The sequence below is a fragment of the Sphaeramia orbicularis genome, chromosome 14 (genome assembly GCF_902148855.1).
Source record: "Sphaeramia orbicularis chromosome 14, fSphaOr1.1, whole genome shotgun sequence".
Classification (NCBI taxonomy): Eukaryota; Metazoa; Chordata; class Actinopteri; order Kurtiformes; family Apogonidae; genus Sphaeramia; species Sphaeramia orbicularis.
Window position 1 is genome coordinate 36,317,499 of NC_043970.1, and position 17,715 is coordinate 36,335,213.

The 17,715-nt window shown below is 36.1% G+C and overlaps 1 protein-coding gene across 2 annotated transcripts in view; it reads right to left on the minus strand.

The window, feature by feature from the left end:
• Positions 1-17,715, minus strand: part of nova1 (NOVA alternative splicing regulator 1) — a 33,467-nt gene that overhangs the window by 8,400 nt on the left and 7,352 nt on the right. For both annotated transcript variants that reach the window (XM_030153802.1, XM_030153804.1), the window contains exons 2-3: positions 15,077-15,220; positions 1,099-1,265 (exon numbers count right to left, since the gene is read on the minus strand). In XM_030153802.1, the coding sequence (XP_030009662.1) occupies positions 1,099-1,265; positions 15,077-15,220 (311 nt within the window). The remainder of the gene's footprint in view (positions 1-1,098; positions 1,266-15,076; positions 15,221-17,715) is intronic.

Consider the following 17,715-nt stretch of genomic DNA (forward strand, 5'->3'; position numbering starts at 1 on the left):
CTACCAGGCTCTGGGTCGTGGCCCAAAGAACAAGTAAGACTGGCAACTAATAAACAAGGTGTCCTGGAAGTGAACCATTCAGCACCAGTGACCACACACATTCATGACCCGTAAAGTCAACTAGCTTTTAGTAGCGATTAGCACAGTACACCCATTAAATTAACGACCAGAGTTATTTTAGTGTTGAAATTTTCATTTATTTTTATCTGTATTTAGTCTTTGAGTCCGGGTTTTGATTTCAGTTCAGTTTCAGATTGTGCACCGTGCAATCTGACAAGTTTTTATTTAGGTTTGGTTTTGGCTTTTCAGTTATTCTGTGAAAAGATTTTGTTTCATAGAGGCTGAAAAACATGTAATACTCCAGTGTATTGTCTAGACTGTTTCACCTAAAAACAGAGGAAAAGGCCAGGACATTGGAGCATGCACTCAAATCAGCCATTAAAATTTAGAAATAATAATTTGACATTAATTGTGTCAATCATCAATACTGATTAATCTGTTTTATTAAAAGGTGCAAAGCTGTTTTATTTTTGTTCGGTATAAGTCATTATGATGTGGAATTACATGTTGTTTTAGCTCAGATTGCATTGTTCATAGCAGATTTTACTTTACTTTGCTTTTTTAAATGTTTATAGTATAATTTCAGCTTGAACAAATCCTGTTTTCACTGCGGGTTTTAGCTTCAGTTTTTGTTAATTATAATCTTCCTTCAGTACAAAAATGAATTCAAGGAAAAACCAACTGTTTCTGGGAAAAGAGTGTTATTTTTTAATTCTAAAAAGAAAACCAATCTTGCAGAGCATGTTTTACAATAGAAAAGTAGCCTATGAAAATCTATCTAACTATGTATTAATGAGATTCCAAATATTACTGAGCTAGATTTAATCAGCAGCAAGATAAAACAATGGCTTTTCAGCTGAGGACTAAGCACAACTCGCTTAAATTACAATATTTTTTTTTTTGCTAGATTTATGCATAGTGCTTTATTCTATCTAGCTGAGCAGATTTCTTCACATCACAGGGCATTTTGATTTTATTTATGCCTTTTTCAGCTCCTTTCTGATGAAGATTTTTTTTCAGATTTCACAGACGTCTCACCTGTTTGACGCGGTCGGGGTTGACGGTGGTTTGCGGCTGCAGTATACTGACTGGCTCAGGTTTCTGGGCGCTCTGGGGCATCTCGCGGACCTTCTCTGCGATGAAGTTGTGGACGCCATTAAGGGCTTCGACTGTACCCTGTATCAGACAGACGCGTTCTGTTGTTCCTGTTCAGAGAGATGAGGACAAACAAAGTGATCAGTTACTCTAATGTGCTCCGAGTGGGTCCTTGGCGAACAGATTTGAGAAATTTGCTTGTGACTGGACGAAAATCTACATTTATATTAAGATGTCTTGGCAGTGAGAAATGTTCCTTGACATTTCACAAAGAGACCCAATTACTAAGCTATTCCTCGCCTCCCCCATTTACACAATCAACAGAGAAACAGCTGAAAGAAAGAACTCTGCTTGGATAGCGAGCCACAGGGGGGAAAAGGATTCCTCCTCAATGATGTAACTCTTTCAGCGCTCTAGTACCGAGCCGGTCCCTGCCTCGCAGCTCTAATAGACTAAACACACATTTGTTTCTCGTCGAAGCTTCTTTTTACACCGACACTGACGACCCAACAGGCATTCCGTTGCCATGGTGAAGGACCCGAGCTGTGGAAACAGGTGATACAACAGCGAGTTCTTTATTCGGGCCTTCATGATGTTTAAGACACTCTCCCTTTTGTATCGCCCTCCCCGGCTCAGCCCCTTTCACCAATTTACTGCTCTTTAATTACAATGAATATGACTGAAAATAACAGAACAAACACGAATTATCATGAGATGTAATTCAGAAGGAATATCATCACATTTTGTCAGAGGAATTACTATTATTATTTGCTGTCACTTTAATGTATGGTTTTACACAGGAATACGATTATTAGAAAGTGTTGTGTATTTTACCATAATTACTTAATCATACTATTACTTTCTATTATTATGTCTTATATCCTGCACTTCCTTTTAATTATGCATTGTTTATTTATTTGTATATGAAGTCATAACTAAGGTTAGGAGTCTTTATGGCAGGAGTAATTTTATCTCTCGCAGGTTTTATTTTTGTTCCGCTACTGTTAAGAATAAATTGTTCATATCTTTTTGCTCGAATATTTATCTCTGTTACTTATGGGTTAATTTTAAACGTTGTACTGTTCACTCAGTCAGAGTGGCTTTTAACAATGCATTCCGTATTATACATGGTTTTTATCGTAGCTGTAGGGCTAGTGGTATGTTCTGTTTTAATAATGTTCGCTCTTATTATGAGATGTTACGGAAAGCAATTTTGAATTTTATACTGCGTTTAAGTCACTCTAGAAATGTTGTGATTTTTACAATTGTTAACTCTGACTTTTATGCAGATTCTACACTTGTTAAATACTGGCACCAGCATCTTTATACTTGTTATTGAAGATAGGGTGTGTGCATGCGTATTGTTTTTATATTTATAACCCCTTTTTATTATTATTGTTTTAATGTTTATTATACTCTATGGACTGTAACTATTTACATGTCTGATACAAATAAATAAATGAAATTAAATTAAAATATGAATAAAATGTGCGAATAACTGTCGAATAAAATAAAAGAAAACTATATTAAATACAATGCTTGTGGTAGTTAAGACCTCACCCATCAAATTTAAGACTATTTAATGGCTTCTGAGGCCGGATATTTTATTTTAGAATTATTTTAAGATCAGCATCTTAAATAACAAGACTACATGATGCACTCCAAATACTGAAATCAGTGAAATTATACCCGGTTTCATGTCAGATGTGTAATGTTTTGTTAAAAGTCAATAGGCCACTTGAAGAATCAGGATGAGTGTGGACAAGGAGGTGGGAAAGGTCACCTGACATGACCTTTTTAATACCACATACATGCCTGATTTTACTAAGCATGACTAAAGTAAATAAAAATCCAAACAGGACTGAAAGACAAACAGATGCTCCCGTGAATGAAAGCTCTTGCGGACCCCACAGGAGCGCAGTTGGCGCTTCATGGCGAGGCTGGGAGGTGCAGGCCGGTCATTCTTCAAGTGACAAAGTGACAGACTGAAGCCTCCAAGTACCGGCAGTTAACCTGTTGTGGACTCGAGCATCAGCACATGCATCAATCATGAAATGTAACGGCTACAGATCGACTGTCGAGGTTTTAAAGGCATGTAAAATGAGGATTAATTACAGAATACGTCACTTTATTTTTAATAAGAATTGTCCTTGTTTCAACTGATACTTATTTTAATTGTTTTACTGAATGTTTGTTTGTTTTTGCACTGAATACCATATTCTGACTGTAAATTCTAATTGTGAGGTTACTTTTTTTTTTCTACCATTTACTCCTGCAAATGACACCTTCACTTCATTATCATCAGAGATTAAATAAAGTTTACAAAAACAAATAAACTACTAGGAGATCTATAATGCTATAACACTGTCTGTAAAACTAAAACAGAGAATCTCCAGGCGAACGTCAAAACATCCTGTGATTGAAATACACATCAACATTTAATTTTCACAAATAATTATGATATTATCCCGTTTTCTGTGAACGTGACCTCACCAGTGTTGCATGAGTCGCTTAATTAGTTTAATTATACACAACAAGAAAGTTAGAATTATTGGCACAGAAGTCTGAAATATACAAAATTAATCATATTTTCATTACCGTTTTGTAAATAAAATGGAATAGATATATATGACATGACTTAAATGCATACTATATGGACAAAAATATTGGGACACATCATCATCATCTACAGCAGATTAGTAATATTATGAAAAAAATTATCGTGTCAGTAATTATCATCATAAATGTGCATTAACATTTCTATTTAAAGGCTGTTTTTTTCTGTTTTCTTGAGTGAGGAGTTGTAGAAATCACACGGTGACTTGTGGTTTAAGATGATTATTTATGGGCAAAATGTGACAAATATTTCAGAAATCTAGAGGAAGAACATTTACAACGATTTTAATAATTATTTTACCCTTAAAAGAACTAGAATAATTTTTGTTGTGACCTCCAAATAAATTCTTCACACTGCAGTTTGCATTTTTCAGTCAAATTCAGGTATTTTCCTATGTTTAATTCACTGATTATGTAGATGTTCATAAAAACTCAGAGTAAATTCAAAGGTTATTATATCAATATAGATATAAATAAGGAATAAATGACTTTTTCTGCTAAACATATCATTAACTCAATATTATAACAAGTGTCTCCATCCACTGCCATGGGTTTTACTGGTGAATCAATGTTGTAGAAGATGATGGTGTTTCCACGGTAACTATGAAGCCTCTGAACGTCCGAATGTGTCATATCTGATGACCATGAAAAGATGACAAACTACATTTTACACCAATTATTTACATGGATTGATAGAATAAGTGGTTTAGAAGTTATTAAACATTTTTTATCAGTAGATCCACTGAATGTTTAGATGTTCGAGGGTTAAAAGAAATATAATGACATAAATAATGATATAATAATGTAATTTAACATTCAGCAAAATTAATTGTAAACAAAATTAAGGATTTTGTTAACACAGATGTTAATGTACACAAAATTAAAGGCAAAATAAAAATGTTTATTGTTTATTGAGATAAAATTCTTATGACATTTTCACCTGAAAAACACATGATCTCAATGTGTCCCAGTATATTTCTCTATATAGCACACAAAGCTCCATCAATTAAATATGTAAATGTGGTGCAAAATTACATTAAAATGTACTATGGACAAAAATGGGGCAGATATGTTACAAGCTCATCACTGAAATATTGGTACAAAATCTAAATAAATGGCACCATTGAGGGATAGTAAGAATGAGACAAGAAATGTTATTTCTTATAGTGTTTTATCAAACTATTTTTGTACAAGTGAATAGAGATTCTGTAAAATTATCAATAAGTAATGACAATATTGTATTTATGTGATAATTATAACCAGCCAATTTAATGCAAACCAAAAAATTATCAGCTTCTAATAATAAAATCTGTTAAAATGATGATAAAGACAACCAGTATTATTACACAGGCACAGAATTGTAATAATCCATGATATTTGATATTGATCGGTGATGTTCTACAAATGTGAGCATCGTAGACAGAAGGCAGAACCACATGATTATGTAAGAGGAACACGTATGTTCCAGATACGAGGATCCGACTGGGATGTTCAGGACCCAGGATAATACACATGTTTACTGATTGTTTATTTTGTTTTAGTTGTTATTTAGTCCCCTTTGAGCAGGGAAACAAAGGAATCTTCATTAGAAATTAATAACTGAACTGTCTTACAGTCTTTCATCAACCTATCCTCCAGCGGAAACAAATTCTATACATTTATTAAACATCTTTATTATAGTGACACATATAGATCAGTCAGTTTTATGTCATCAATGCTGATGCTGCATCAACGTTGACAAAAAAAAATACAATGCCATACTTTGTCCATTTGTGTTCATTTTATGTATTACTAGTGTATTCATTGTCAATTTCTGTTCATTTTGTTGATAATTATATCAACTTTTTTTTTTGTAAATTTTGCTCATTATTTTGTAGTTATTTTTTTCATTACTCAACATTTATTTTTTACTCCTTATTTCATTCTTTTTTTAAAATTATTATTATTTTGTACATCTTTTATTCATTTTAGCTAATTTTGTTCATTCATTATGAATGTTTGGCCATTTTTCCTCATTATTTTGTCAACTTCTAATATGTTTTGGTCATTCTATAATTATTTTGTATACCCCTTGTTCACTTTGTTCATTATTTTATCCACATTTGTTCTTTTTTTCTCTATCTTTGAATTTCTATTCATTTTATAAGTTATTTTGCATGTTCTTTGTCCATTTCAGTTCAAGCTGTTTATTAATTTATCCATTTTTGTTAATATAGCCCATTATTTTGCTGATTTTTGTTCATTTAGTTATTTAGCATGCTGTGTTTATTTTATTCATTATTTTATCCATTTTTGTTCATTTTGCTCATTACTTTGTCATTTTTTATTTATTTTATTGATTATTGAGCATATTCATAGTTCATTTTGGTCGTTATTTAACCATCTTTGTTCATTTTGCTCATATTAAATCATTTTTGTTCATTCCATTATTTTCCCTTGTTTTTTTTTATTATTTTATCCATTTTTGTTTGTTATGCTCATTATTTCATATATTTAGTTCATCATTCTATCCACAATTATTCATTTTATTACTTATTTTGTTATTACTGTCTACTTGTTTTATTCATTTTCTTTTTTATTGAACTCCAAGTGAAGTCAGTCTGAGGAGACAAAGTGTACATGTGTTTTTGATCAATTCTACCTCATTTCTACCAGTCTCGTTAAATGCAAATACTTTATTGTCTATGCCTTTCTCTGCCACAGTAAAATAAAAATCAAACTGAACAAGTCATTTTTATCTTATTAATTAGTCAATAATGAACACAGCCCTAAACGTGTCCGGAGAGAAAGATCTTTATTTGGCGTATTCATAGTTCATTTTGTTCATTATTTAACCGTCTTTGTTCATTTTGCTCATTTTATATATTATATATTTATATATTCCCTTGTTTTTTTTTTAATTATTTATTGTCCATTTTTGTTTTTTATGCTCATTATTTCATCCATTTATTATTCATTTAGTTCAACATTTATTCATTTTATTGCTTATTTTGTTACTTTGTACTTGTTTTATTCATTTTCTTTTTTATTGAGCTCTAAGTGAAGTCGGTCTGAAGAGACAAAGTGTACATGTGTTTTTGATCAATTACACCTCATTTCTACAAGTCTTGTTAAATGCAAATACTTTGTTTTCTATGCCTTTCTGTGCCATGGTAAAATAAAAATCAAACTGAACAAGTCATTTTTATCTAATTAATTAGTCAATAATGAACGCAGCCCTAAATGTGTCTGGAGAGAAACATATTTATTTAGCGTATTCATAGTTAAGTTTGTTCATTATTTAACCGTCTTTGTTCATTTTGCTCATTTTAAATAATTTTTGTTCATTCCATTATTTTCCCTTGTTTTTTTTTTTTTTTATAATTTTAATGCTCATTATTTCATCCATTTATATTCATTTTGCTCATCATTCTATCCACATTTATTCATTTTATTGCTTATTTTATTCATTTTAGCTTATTTTGTTATTTTCTTCTCATTTTATTTATTTTCTTTTTTATTGAACTCCATGTGAAGTCAGTCTGAGGAGACAAGATGTACATTTGTTTTTGATCAATTCTTCCTCATTTCTACCATTTTTGCGAGTCTTGTTAAATGCAAATACTTTGTTTTCTATGTCTTTCTCTACCATGGTAAAATGAAAATTAAATTGAACAAGTCATTTTTATCTTATCAATTAGTCAATAATCAACGCAGTCCTAAATGTGTCAGGAGACAAATATCTGTAATTAGCATATTCATAGTTCATTTTGTTCATTATTTAACCATCTTTGTTCATTTTTAATCATTTTTGTTCTTTCCATTATTTTCCCTTGTTTTCTTATTATTTTATCCATTTTTGTTTTTTATGGTCATTATTTCATCCATTTATATTTATTTTAGTTTATCCACATTTATTCATTTTATTGCTTATTTTATTCATTTTAGCTTATTTTGTTATTTTCTACTTGTTTTATTTATTTTCTTTTTTACTGAACTCCATGTGAAGTCAGTCTGAGGAGACAAGATGTACATTTGTTTTTGATCAATTCTTCCTCATTTCTACCATTTTTGTGAGTCTTGTTAAACGCAAATATTTGTATATATGCATATATTTTGTTTTCTATGCCTTTCCCTGCCACAGTAAAGTGAAAATCAAACTGAACAAGTCATTTCTATTTTATCAATTAGTCAATAATGAACGCAGCCCCTAAACGTGTCCGGAGAGAAACATCTCTTTGTGGTCAAATGTTTTCTGATGCAGCTTTGTCACTCAGATCTGTATGATGGTTACTCCTGATAGCGGCAACTTTGGTCAAAAATGAGTCCCTAAAAAGAGGACACGAAACTATCTAAACACTTAATTTTAATTCCCCACCTCTTCCACTTCTTGAAATGCTTGCATCAGCTTTTGCCTTCTTTCTCTGTAGAGGAAGAGTTTCGTAATAACTGCTCTGGGCTTGGAGTTGCAGCTCGTCCTCACGATGGCAGGAGGGGAGAGAAATGTGTCAGAGCTCCAGAGAGAGAGAGCACATCTCAGCCTTCAGCCCCCCCCACCACCACCCCAACCCCCACCAAGCCCCCCCTGGAGACCGATGAGTCTCAGGTTAGAGCAGCATCTTCTATCTTGATCCAGAAGCGCCAAACTTTCAACACTTCCCCCCTGAGTTACTTGAGCTTCTCTGAGATCACAATCTAGTTCATCTCCAGTCTGTCTAAATCTTTTGTCTGCTTCAGTTACACGCTGTTATTATGCCACAAATAAAGTATCACCCACAATAAATAACTGTCATCGCATCAGCACATTTTAAAAGTAATTATTCACACTACAAATTGAGCTGCGGCGTTATTGTTGGAAAACTCAGCGCTGAATATATTTATTATGCCACCTCGTTGCCATATGTCATTCTTATTGATTTTAAATGTAGAAGCATGCGATTTATACACGGTAAATCACAAACAACCTCCTGGAAAACCTCGCCATACGTCATACCCCCGAGCTGAGAGTTCCCAACGTTCACTGTTGCAAGACAATACACACACTGGACTCCATCAGAGTCTATTCCTGGCATTTAGTGCAGAGAAAAAAAAAAAACAGCCATCAGATCAGTCAGTGGTTTCTTTGGTGCATGTTTCTGAAGCCTAATAAGCTGGAAGACAGACATGTAATGCTTCTTACCCGTATACTGTAAATGTCTGCATTGACCGTATTACGTAGGGAACAGATAAGATCATTTAGGATCGGACTAATGTAGGGTTTGACATCTGTATTGCATTAAAATACAAGAGGGATTTCACTATTTTTACTCATGAATGGTGCAAAAAACTTGACTAGACTTGAAACGTACACTATAAAACCATACCTCAGCCTGTCACATCAACTACATTATCTCCACATGGCAATTACTAGAAATACCAGTCATTATTTTACATAATCGTGAAGATCGTCTCCGTTCACCTGCATGAAACCAGTTAACTGAAATAACATACTTTAATCATTTCCACATCATTTAACTGCCGCTCTTCTCTCTGAGCCCTATTTCTTCTTCTGCGGTGAGTTTAATACAGAATTGACAGTTTATTTCGATTTAATACCTTCATTTGACATTTCAATAACAGGATTTTTATTGTTAAGCTGTGTCATATCTGTTATGTTCAGTTTTTACATGTTTCTAAACTCTGTATTCAATTAAAGCATTATTAATTATCTACTACAGTGAGGGCACAGAGTTAATAGAATATGCAACAATATCGATAATCACAATTATGTGTATGAGAATAAATCAATATCATATCATGACAACCCTCACTATATCATTTTGATTTATTATTTTCTTATTAGAAACAGAACAATTTATCATTTTGGTCGACTGAACTATACTACAAACAAATGCTAAACATGGATCCCACCTAGATATTTTTTTTTATTTGATGTTCACTTCCTCATTTATCTATAAATTACCTTGCATTTCATTTTCAGTCATTCAGATTTAATTAGATATTAATTATTTTGACTTAAATGTTCAGTTTGACGGGTTTCTAAAAATAATTTGAAGTGTACATACGGCTTTTTCAGTGTCAAAATTTCAAGGATAGTGAATGATGAATCAGTTATTGCTTTTCCCCTGCTATAAACGCCTGTTGTTTAGTTTCTTATTTTGTCATTGCCTCTTTAACTGCGACCTGAATGACTTTCATTCCTCTCATGTACCAAGTACCTGCACAAAATGATAAATAAAAGTGTCAAGGAATCCTTACTCCATCAGCCTGTAAAAATCCACTATTAATTGACCTCTAGTTTTTATGATTATTATATATATCGAAGTTTTACAAACTAATTTAGAAGGTGAAATGTGCAGAAGCTTCCAAGTGTCCAAATGTCTACATCCTGGTGCCAAAAATGTCATCATCAAATATTAAAGCTGCAGTCCTTGATGGGTTTTAGCATCACTGGCCAAATAAATCACATATAACGTTCTGTATTTTATGAAACAAAAAAAAACAAAAACAGGAAACTTCTACATCTACTCCTTCAGTGTGTTTTTAAGCTGTAGAAAATCTACTGTGTTCTGGACAATCACAGGTATTTTCACATAGGCGGGCTGAATGAGTGATTGACAGCTGTAACTACCTATCACTAATCAGTTTCTGTCTAACAACGCCCTGGATGTGATTTTGCTGAACAGAAAAGTGGCTTAACTTCCATAAATGCTTTCGGTTCATCTGTTTTTACATTTTGTATTTAGATTTGGACAAAGAGGAGAGAGCTGCAGAATAAAGGTGTGTTTTTTCCCCATAATTTCACTCATTTCTTGCCTACAAAAGCCAAATCTGTGAACTTTTTACTGTTATGATACTGTATATACTCATTACAGTACTGTAGAGCAGAAAAGTTCAGGCTATTCCAATAACTCCAACACTAAGCAAAAAAGGGTTTTTCCATTATTTTTCTTCGACCCAAATTTAGAACAAGATGAGATTAACTGACCTACCCAGTCAAATACATCAGGGTATTATTACTACACTTATCACTGCTTAAAGAAACTAAAATTGCCGGTGAAAGTATGCAGAGCTCGCAGTGAGTGGACTTCATCATTAATTCACGGCTCTTTCGAGCTACAAATCTGTGCCTGTTGTTATTTCTTCTGTGTTACAATGATAGATGCCATGTTCCCTTGCTGATTTATCATGCCGATGCTTTTTAGCCTGAGATTATTAGTTACTTTGACGGTAAATGTATAACAAGGCTTCCTGGCCAGAGTCGGGCTGACGTCCACTCCCTCTTAAGGTCCGGGCATAAATTCTAAAAAATAAAAGGCTATGGTTTCCATTAGAGTTGAAATCCCACCCATGTTGTCATCCGAGAGGAAAATGTTACAACAGACAGAGCATTAGTGGGATATACTGAATATATTGTTTGTTATATATTGCATTTTCCATTCTATACAGTAAACTTTAGCTTGTTTTTATGCTGAATAGGACTATAGATTTCAGTGGAATATTTACATTATGGTTTTGTTTGCTATATTTCCCATATAGTAGAGTTGTCTCATGTTTTACTATGGCACTTTGGAGCTGCTATATACATAAAGTTTACTATTTACTCACTTATAGAGATAAGAATCCAGGCTCTGTCTTTGAAATGGAAGGAAATACCTCATGGTGCAGTGCTGTTTCCAGCATGAACTCACATATTACGACATTCCGTATACTTTTAACAATAAGATAATTAAAAACACCAGCTCAGTGTTTCTATGTCATCACAACAGCTTCATGTGTTCGTGCTCAACAAAGTAACTTAATACACGCACCGGGCAAGAGGCCAGCTGCACAAAGCAAAGGGTCTGAAGTTTTGTTTCTAAGTTTACACTCAAATCGTGAACTCCCACGGCTCTCTTTGCGGGTGCTTAAAATTGTGGATGTGTGCATGGAGTAGGTGGAAGTAGGCGTGTGCATGCAGTGAATGCTCAGTACGAGCCCAAGTAATTCAGTCATGCAACAGTTCATCTAGGTCCAAACCAAATAATAAGAACAACACAAGTCAGCGCCGATGTGTTGGGAGTGTTCAAACAAAAAATTTTAAGAGAACTATGATGTCATGTTATCTGGCTTGAGCTCTCCCTGCTACCAGGAACCAAATCTGACAGAAACAGTGAGCGGGGAGGAGGAAAGAGGAAACTTGGCTTGTGTTGGAGCAGCTTGAGTACAGCTGGGAGAGGGGTCACGTCCACAGAGAGAGATTGAAACAGGCTATTTCTGGGCCTGCCCCCCTGTCCCCTCGCTCACATACAATCATGTATCATCCACACCCTTCACTATCTCCACTCATCCATCTCAGTCCGACACAGCAGGGCCCACTCGCATGGTTCCCATCAAGACCTCTGAATTCATGGTTTCATGTCTTATACTGATGGATGAGAGATGTGAGGTGGGTGGGAGTCTCAGACTGAGCCATCGCAGGGAGGATTGCAAAAGAAAATGGCTGAATCGGTTGTTGTCCTTTGATTTCTCTGGTGTGCGATTGTGCTTTAGGTGGAGTGTGCTCAGGCTGCTGCAAGATGAGAGATGAGGGCGTGAACTGTGTTTAATGGCATTTGCATGGTTTATTAGCCCAAATCGCACCTGATTCAACAATAAAGGAGCCGCTACCTGATAAGTCTGTCCTGACATCTAACATCCAGGAGTATAAACATTCACAGTTTGTTCTGAACTTCACCGAGTCGCCCCATAAGTTCAGTTAAAGCTACTACTGACTTCTCAGACAGCGATGCTTTCAGCTATTGTGCAGTTTACAGTAGCAGTCGTTTCATTTTACTTGTGTGGGCCAGAACAACCGCCCAATCAAATCTTTGCCAGCACCCTCTCCCTGAACTCCTCTTCTCACTCATCACGATAATGAGTAGGGGGATGGGCAGAGCAGGTGGTGGCCTATGAACACATCTACAATCCAAAGAGAGAGATAAGGATACATATCACTCTTTTATATTTGTTCCTTTGCCGGCGAAGAAGCTGTGATTCACTCCCTTGAACATGGCTGGGTTCTGTGTAGAGAATTCCAGCCATGCCTTTGGTACACGCATCATTTCTTCACAGCTAATAGAAACACAGAAAGTGAAAAAGTGGAGAAAAAATATTTGCTTGCATATCCGTCTTTTCCTCCCCTTTGCCATGTTTCAGTCAGTCTAATATATTACATGTTACTCCCATCACAACAACAGGTCAAACTTGAGCCATGTTTTGCATTTTTCCTGAAAAATCCAGTGATATAATTTGTTTCCTACATTGAAAAAAAAAATCATTCTTCAGCTGATACTGCAGACAGGAAAAATTCAGCAATCAAGGCAGCCAAGGTTGGAATCTTCCTCTGTCTGCACCAGACTATGAGTGTTGTTTAAGGTAACCGGAGAACAGACTGAAGACCTTCTATCACGCTCTAATTTCATGGGTCACACTGTCCATTTTGTATCTAAAGTGGGTATGATATAGTCTAATTATATGTATAGTAAAAGTCTACGGTTACAAAGGGGATATTGGTTTCCATCAGTTATAACAGAAAACATCTGGATCTAATAAGTAGCAAGACACTGAGCACCTGTTATTTTTCAGCAGGTTGAAGCCTCTGAGGCATGAAGGACAAACACCCAGACTCCGTTGTGACTCTCTGCATTCGTGTTCGGAGAATAAGGTGCTTCAGGTTTGACCTCTACGTGATAGGGGTCACCAGACTGAACGAGCATCCTTCTCTGTCGCCACGTCTGAGCGAGACTTTCCCACACAATGAATGCTTCGGATACAAATTAATACATATCCTCTCTGCTTCGACTACTTTGGATAAAATGGCAGCGATGCAATTAAAAAAAAAACACTTACGAATATGATCGCAGTTAAAAAATCTTCCCACAAGGGCAACTTAACCTGAGACGTGTGTATAAGGTGGGTAATATGTTGAATTCATTTGAATAGTTGCAGTTTTTCAACAATGTGAATAGACAACTGCATCCTCCGCTGTCAATCAAACTCCAGCCAGTGCAGATGTTGTTAGTTATGACATAATGCAGGCTATTGCCGTTACCTTGGAGACGCCGGCAGGGTCAACAGCTACCTTGAGTAATGGCAGCCGCAGCCGCTAAAGACGACAAAATAATACCAATGCAAGGTAGTCACATTACCTCAGTGACATAGAAAAAGGTCAAATATGGCGTCAAAACACAACGATACACACATATTGTGTTTAAACTGCACACAGCACTATTTTATTTAGTATTTAGAGCAGAAATTATCTTCACATTTAATCAGTTTAAATATTGGCTCGGTTTAAAACAGAATTTAGTGATATTAGTGACATCTAGTGATGAAGCTGCTGATTGCAACCGAGTGAGTTCTCCCCATCCTGACCTACAGCGGCTGCAAAAAACACACAAGCCCCATTTTACAGCCAGTGTTTTGTTTGTTCAACCTGGAGTTTTCCAAGGGGGATATCGACTCTGGTTTATATTCAGGCACAATACCAGACAATAATGCGCCTTTACACTCAATCTGCTATAAAACGGGAAAAAAAAGCACAGTAAGAGGATGTCTGTTCTGAGCTTCTGTAGTAACATGAACTATGACCGGATATAAACCCTTATTCACAGGTAACAGAAGATAATAATTCTCTTTTCACTGTGATTGTACACAAATGAAAGCTTAACTATTAGTATTATAGCATAAATCAACTTATATCGCACTCACCGGACCGTTAAACAAATCCACAATCCAAAACTTATGGGAAAACTCTTTGTCGTATTTTGTATATGTTCCACACAACCCACCTGCCTCCTGCCCATTAAAGGGAATGCAAAAACGCACTGGATACTTCAATGATAAATTATCTCCACATCCACGGTTTGCAGGTGTGTGCATTTGCAACATTTTGTCACCCATTTACACAACCGAAAAAACCCGGGTTTGTTCGGATATTCTGGGTTCAGGTAGACAGAAATACAACATAAAATAAATTATGAATTGTACCTGAAAAATGAAAGAATAATCAGAGCTCTACTTGAATAGTGTGTCTGACAGCTGTACCACATACACATGTTTAGCCCCTCAAGGACAGGAGGATAATGAAGTTCAGAGTGTGATTATTAACTGTGTGCTGTGAAAATGGACGATAAGTATGCACGCAAATTAAACGGAAAGGAAACATGAATTACTATCTTGCACCAAAGCATCAGTCTTTCATTTGGGTGATGAGTCAGATAGATCCTCTCGTATATATTATATATGTTTTATATATGTGTGTCTTTATGCTCATCGATTTTAATTACTGCGCGTTAACTCTCACCTGGGTAGAAGTCTTTGGATTTGGACAGCTTAATGGTGGCACCCGTCTCTTTCTGCAGTTGTACGATGGTCTGGCCGCCCTTGCCAATTATAGAGCCGGCTGCATAGCTGGGGATCAGCACCTTCAGGAAGTACTCACCCTCCTCTGGGGGAGAGACACACAAAGTGGGAAAGAGTCAGATCTCATAAAGTGGTTCTGCATATCATCATATGCACCATACTGATACCCAACCCCCTACCCCAAAGACTCTGAACAAGCAAATATTCACAATGGGAATATGTGGCTTTGTCATATACAGAGAGGCAATAATACTGTATAATCGTGTGTCTGTATTCAAGAGCAGGAATGGTTTTAGGATGAAAATTTGCCTTTTAAGTAGGATCTTTGCAGCATTCAGTGCATTCACATTTTATCAGAGATTGGTGACATGTTCTGTGTCCTGTCCCAGATTTTTTGTAGAGTAAATGATGACCTCCTTTCCAGCTTGCAGAGGTCTAATTTTAACTGTTTTCAAGGAGTTTTAGCAACCTCTGACTAAATACAAAGCCAGGTCCGTTGTTGCTCATTTTTCACACACGAATAAAGTAAATATTGAATGACAGTTAAATCTTATGAGGAAATTCTGCTGTATCTTCCTGAAGAACGAAGTTACAAAGAGACAACTAAATGCAAACACATGAAGTCATTATCCACGCAGTTCATGAATGCCAATACAGAGTGATCCGTAGTAATGAATAGAAGTACGGAGAGCATATGGGAACCAATCCCACAGATTTGTATGAGGGTACATTGCCAACATGGTCTAAATCTCCTCCATTTTGGAAGGGGCTTTGGTGGTTTACAGTGGCTTGTCTGACTGACAGCTCCTCATTTTGAAAAGTCTGCAGCCAAACGTGTCTCTCTAGTTCAGTTGGGGAACTTTCTTACCTACATAGCTAATCAGGAATTAATCACAAACAAGGTCCAAGAAAATCCCTAATCAAATTATGCACCTTACATCAATCAACCACCCAGTGAGCTTGGACACTGTTGACCTGAATATCATTAAGGATCCTGCATGTGTTGGCAGTAAGTTGAAAATATTGTATTTACAGATGTGGAGATGCTGCGATTCTCTTTGTGAATTCTGAATATAATATCAGTGATGTAATGGTAAACACTTTGCACAGGTGCGTATCAACTATACTGAAGCATTGATACAAATATCCTCCTCTGCATGCTGATTTCGATGCAATGACGTCATTGTTCGATCCTTTTCAGCTGCCTCAAGGGTGACGTCACTCGAGCGGGCAGAGATGTAAAAAGACACTGTCCAGCCTAGTATTTCGGGATTTCTAAAACAATGCCGATTTTTCCGTCTAATCTAACAGAGGCCGGTTTTCCACAGGGTCTGCCGCCGTGACACCACATCTTATGTTTTGTATAGGAGCAGCTTGTCCAACATGATGGGGAGGAAAAACTAGATGGATAGAGGTGGATCACCCTGCTCTTGTACCAACCTGTTGCCTCTGTAATGCATTCATTAGATTCAGATGAGAATGAACATGGCAGTGTGACATTAAGGGATTTCACAGCCTACATGTGAGCTCTTCTCCTTATTGCATTAATATGCCCCTCATGTTCCATTCAGACAGAGGCTTGTTTTTGTGCACATCACCCATAACCAATGGCTCTGACAATCATACACACAATGACATGTTTGTTAATTGATTTTCACTTTTAATTTACATGAATTAAGGAGATACACAGTTAGGGACCATCCTAAATCCTGGAAAAAGCACGGATATGACATGAAACTTCAAGAAAAATCGAAACCTAGCTAATGTATCATATAATGGTTAATATGAAATTTAATTGCGAACATAGTGAGGAACAAAATAGAGGTTAAATCGTTATATGTGCATGACAAACCCAGCTACGTTCATCTCTGGATGTTGTCTGACTCTTGGATTTTTATCATTTGTTGCAGAAGCCTCTATATTTTTCTCACAGCGAATAACAATAAAATGACCTTGATGGAAAATTAAAGATCATGCATGACTGACACGGTCTGCACAAATCTTCTGAGCACTCACTATTGTCACAAAATATCCAATACTGTAGTGGCTGAAAGGAAAAATGTGAATGTTGCTGATTACAGAATCCAAACATCTAAAGACCTGTTGTTGACAGACAAGCCCAAATCCACTGCGTAACTTTCTAGTTTGTCTTCAACCGGAGTAAACCCAGCAGGGGAGGAAGCCGCTACAATTCCCTCCATTGCCCTCAAAGCCACGCTTGCTGTCATTAGTCAATAATTAATTCTGTCCTAGTGTCTGAGATCACAGTAACAGGTTTTAATGGCATCATGTGGTAGAGTAAACATGGCAATCTGTTGCTGCAATCCGCCAGGGAACGGGAGCAGTGGGGCACATTGGGAATCTGAGCCAGTAGGGTGTCAGTTCAAACCCCTGCTTCCAATACTGGAAGGATGGCTTGGAGGAGAGACATGGACGCTGAGCCAAATGTGTTTAGTTAAGTCACTCAAGGGGGGTGGGTCAGGAGGAAATGCCTTGTGACCGTCCTCCCTCCTTCTCACTACCCCTCCAAGTACCCATTCTGCATTTCAATGGACTAACCTGCTGCTGACAGGCAGCAAG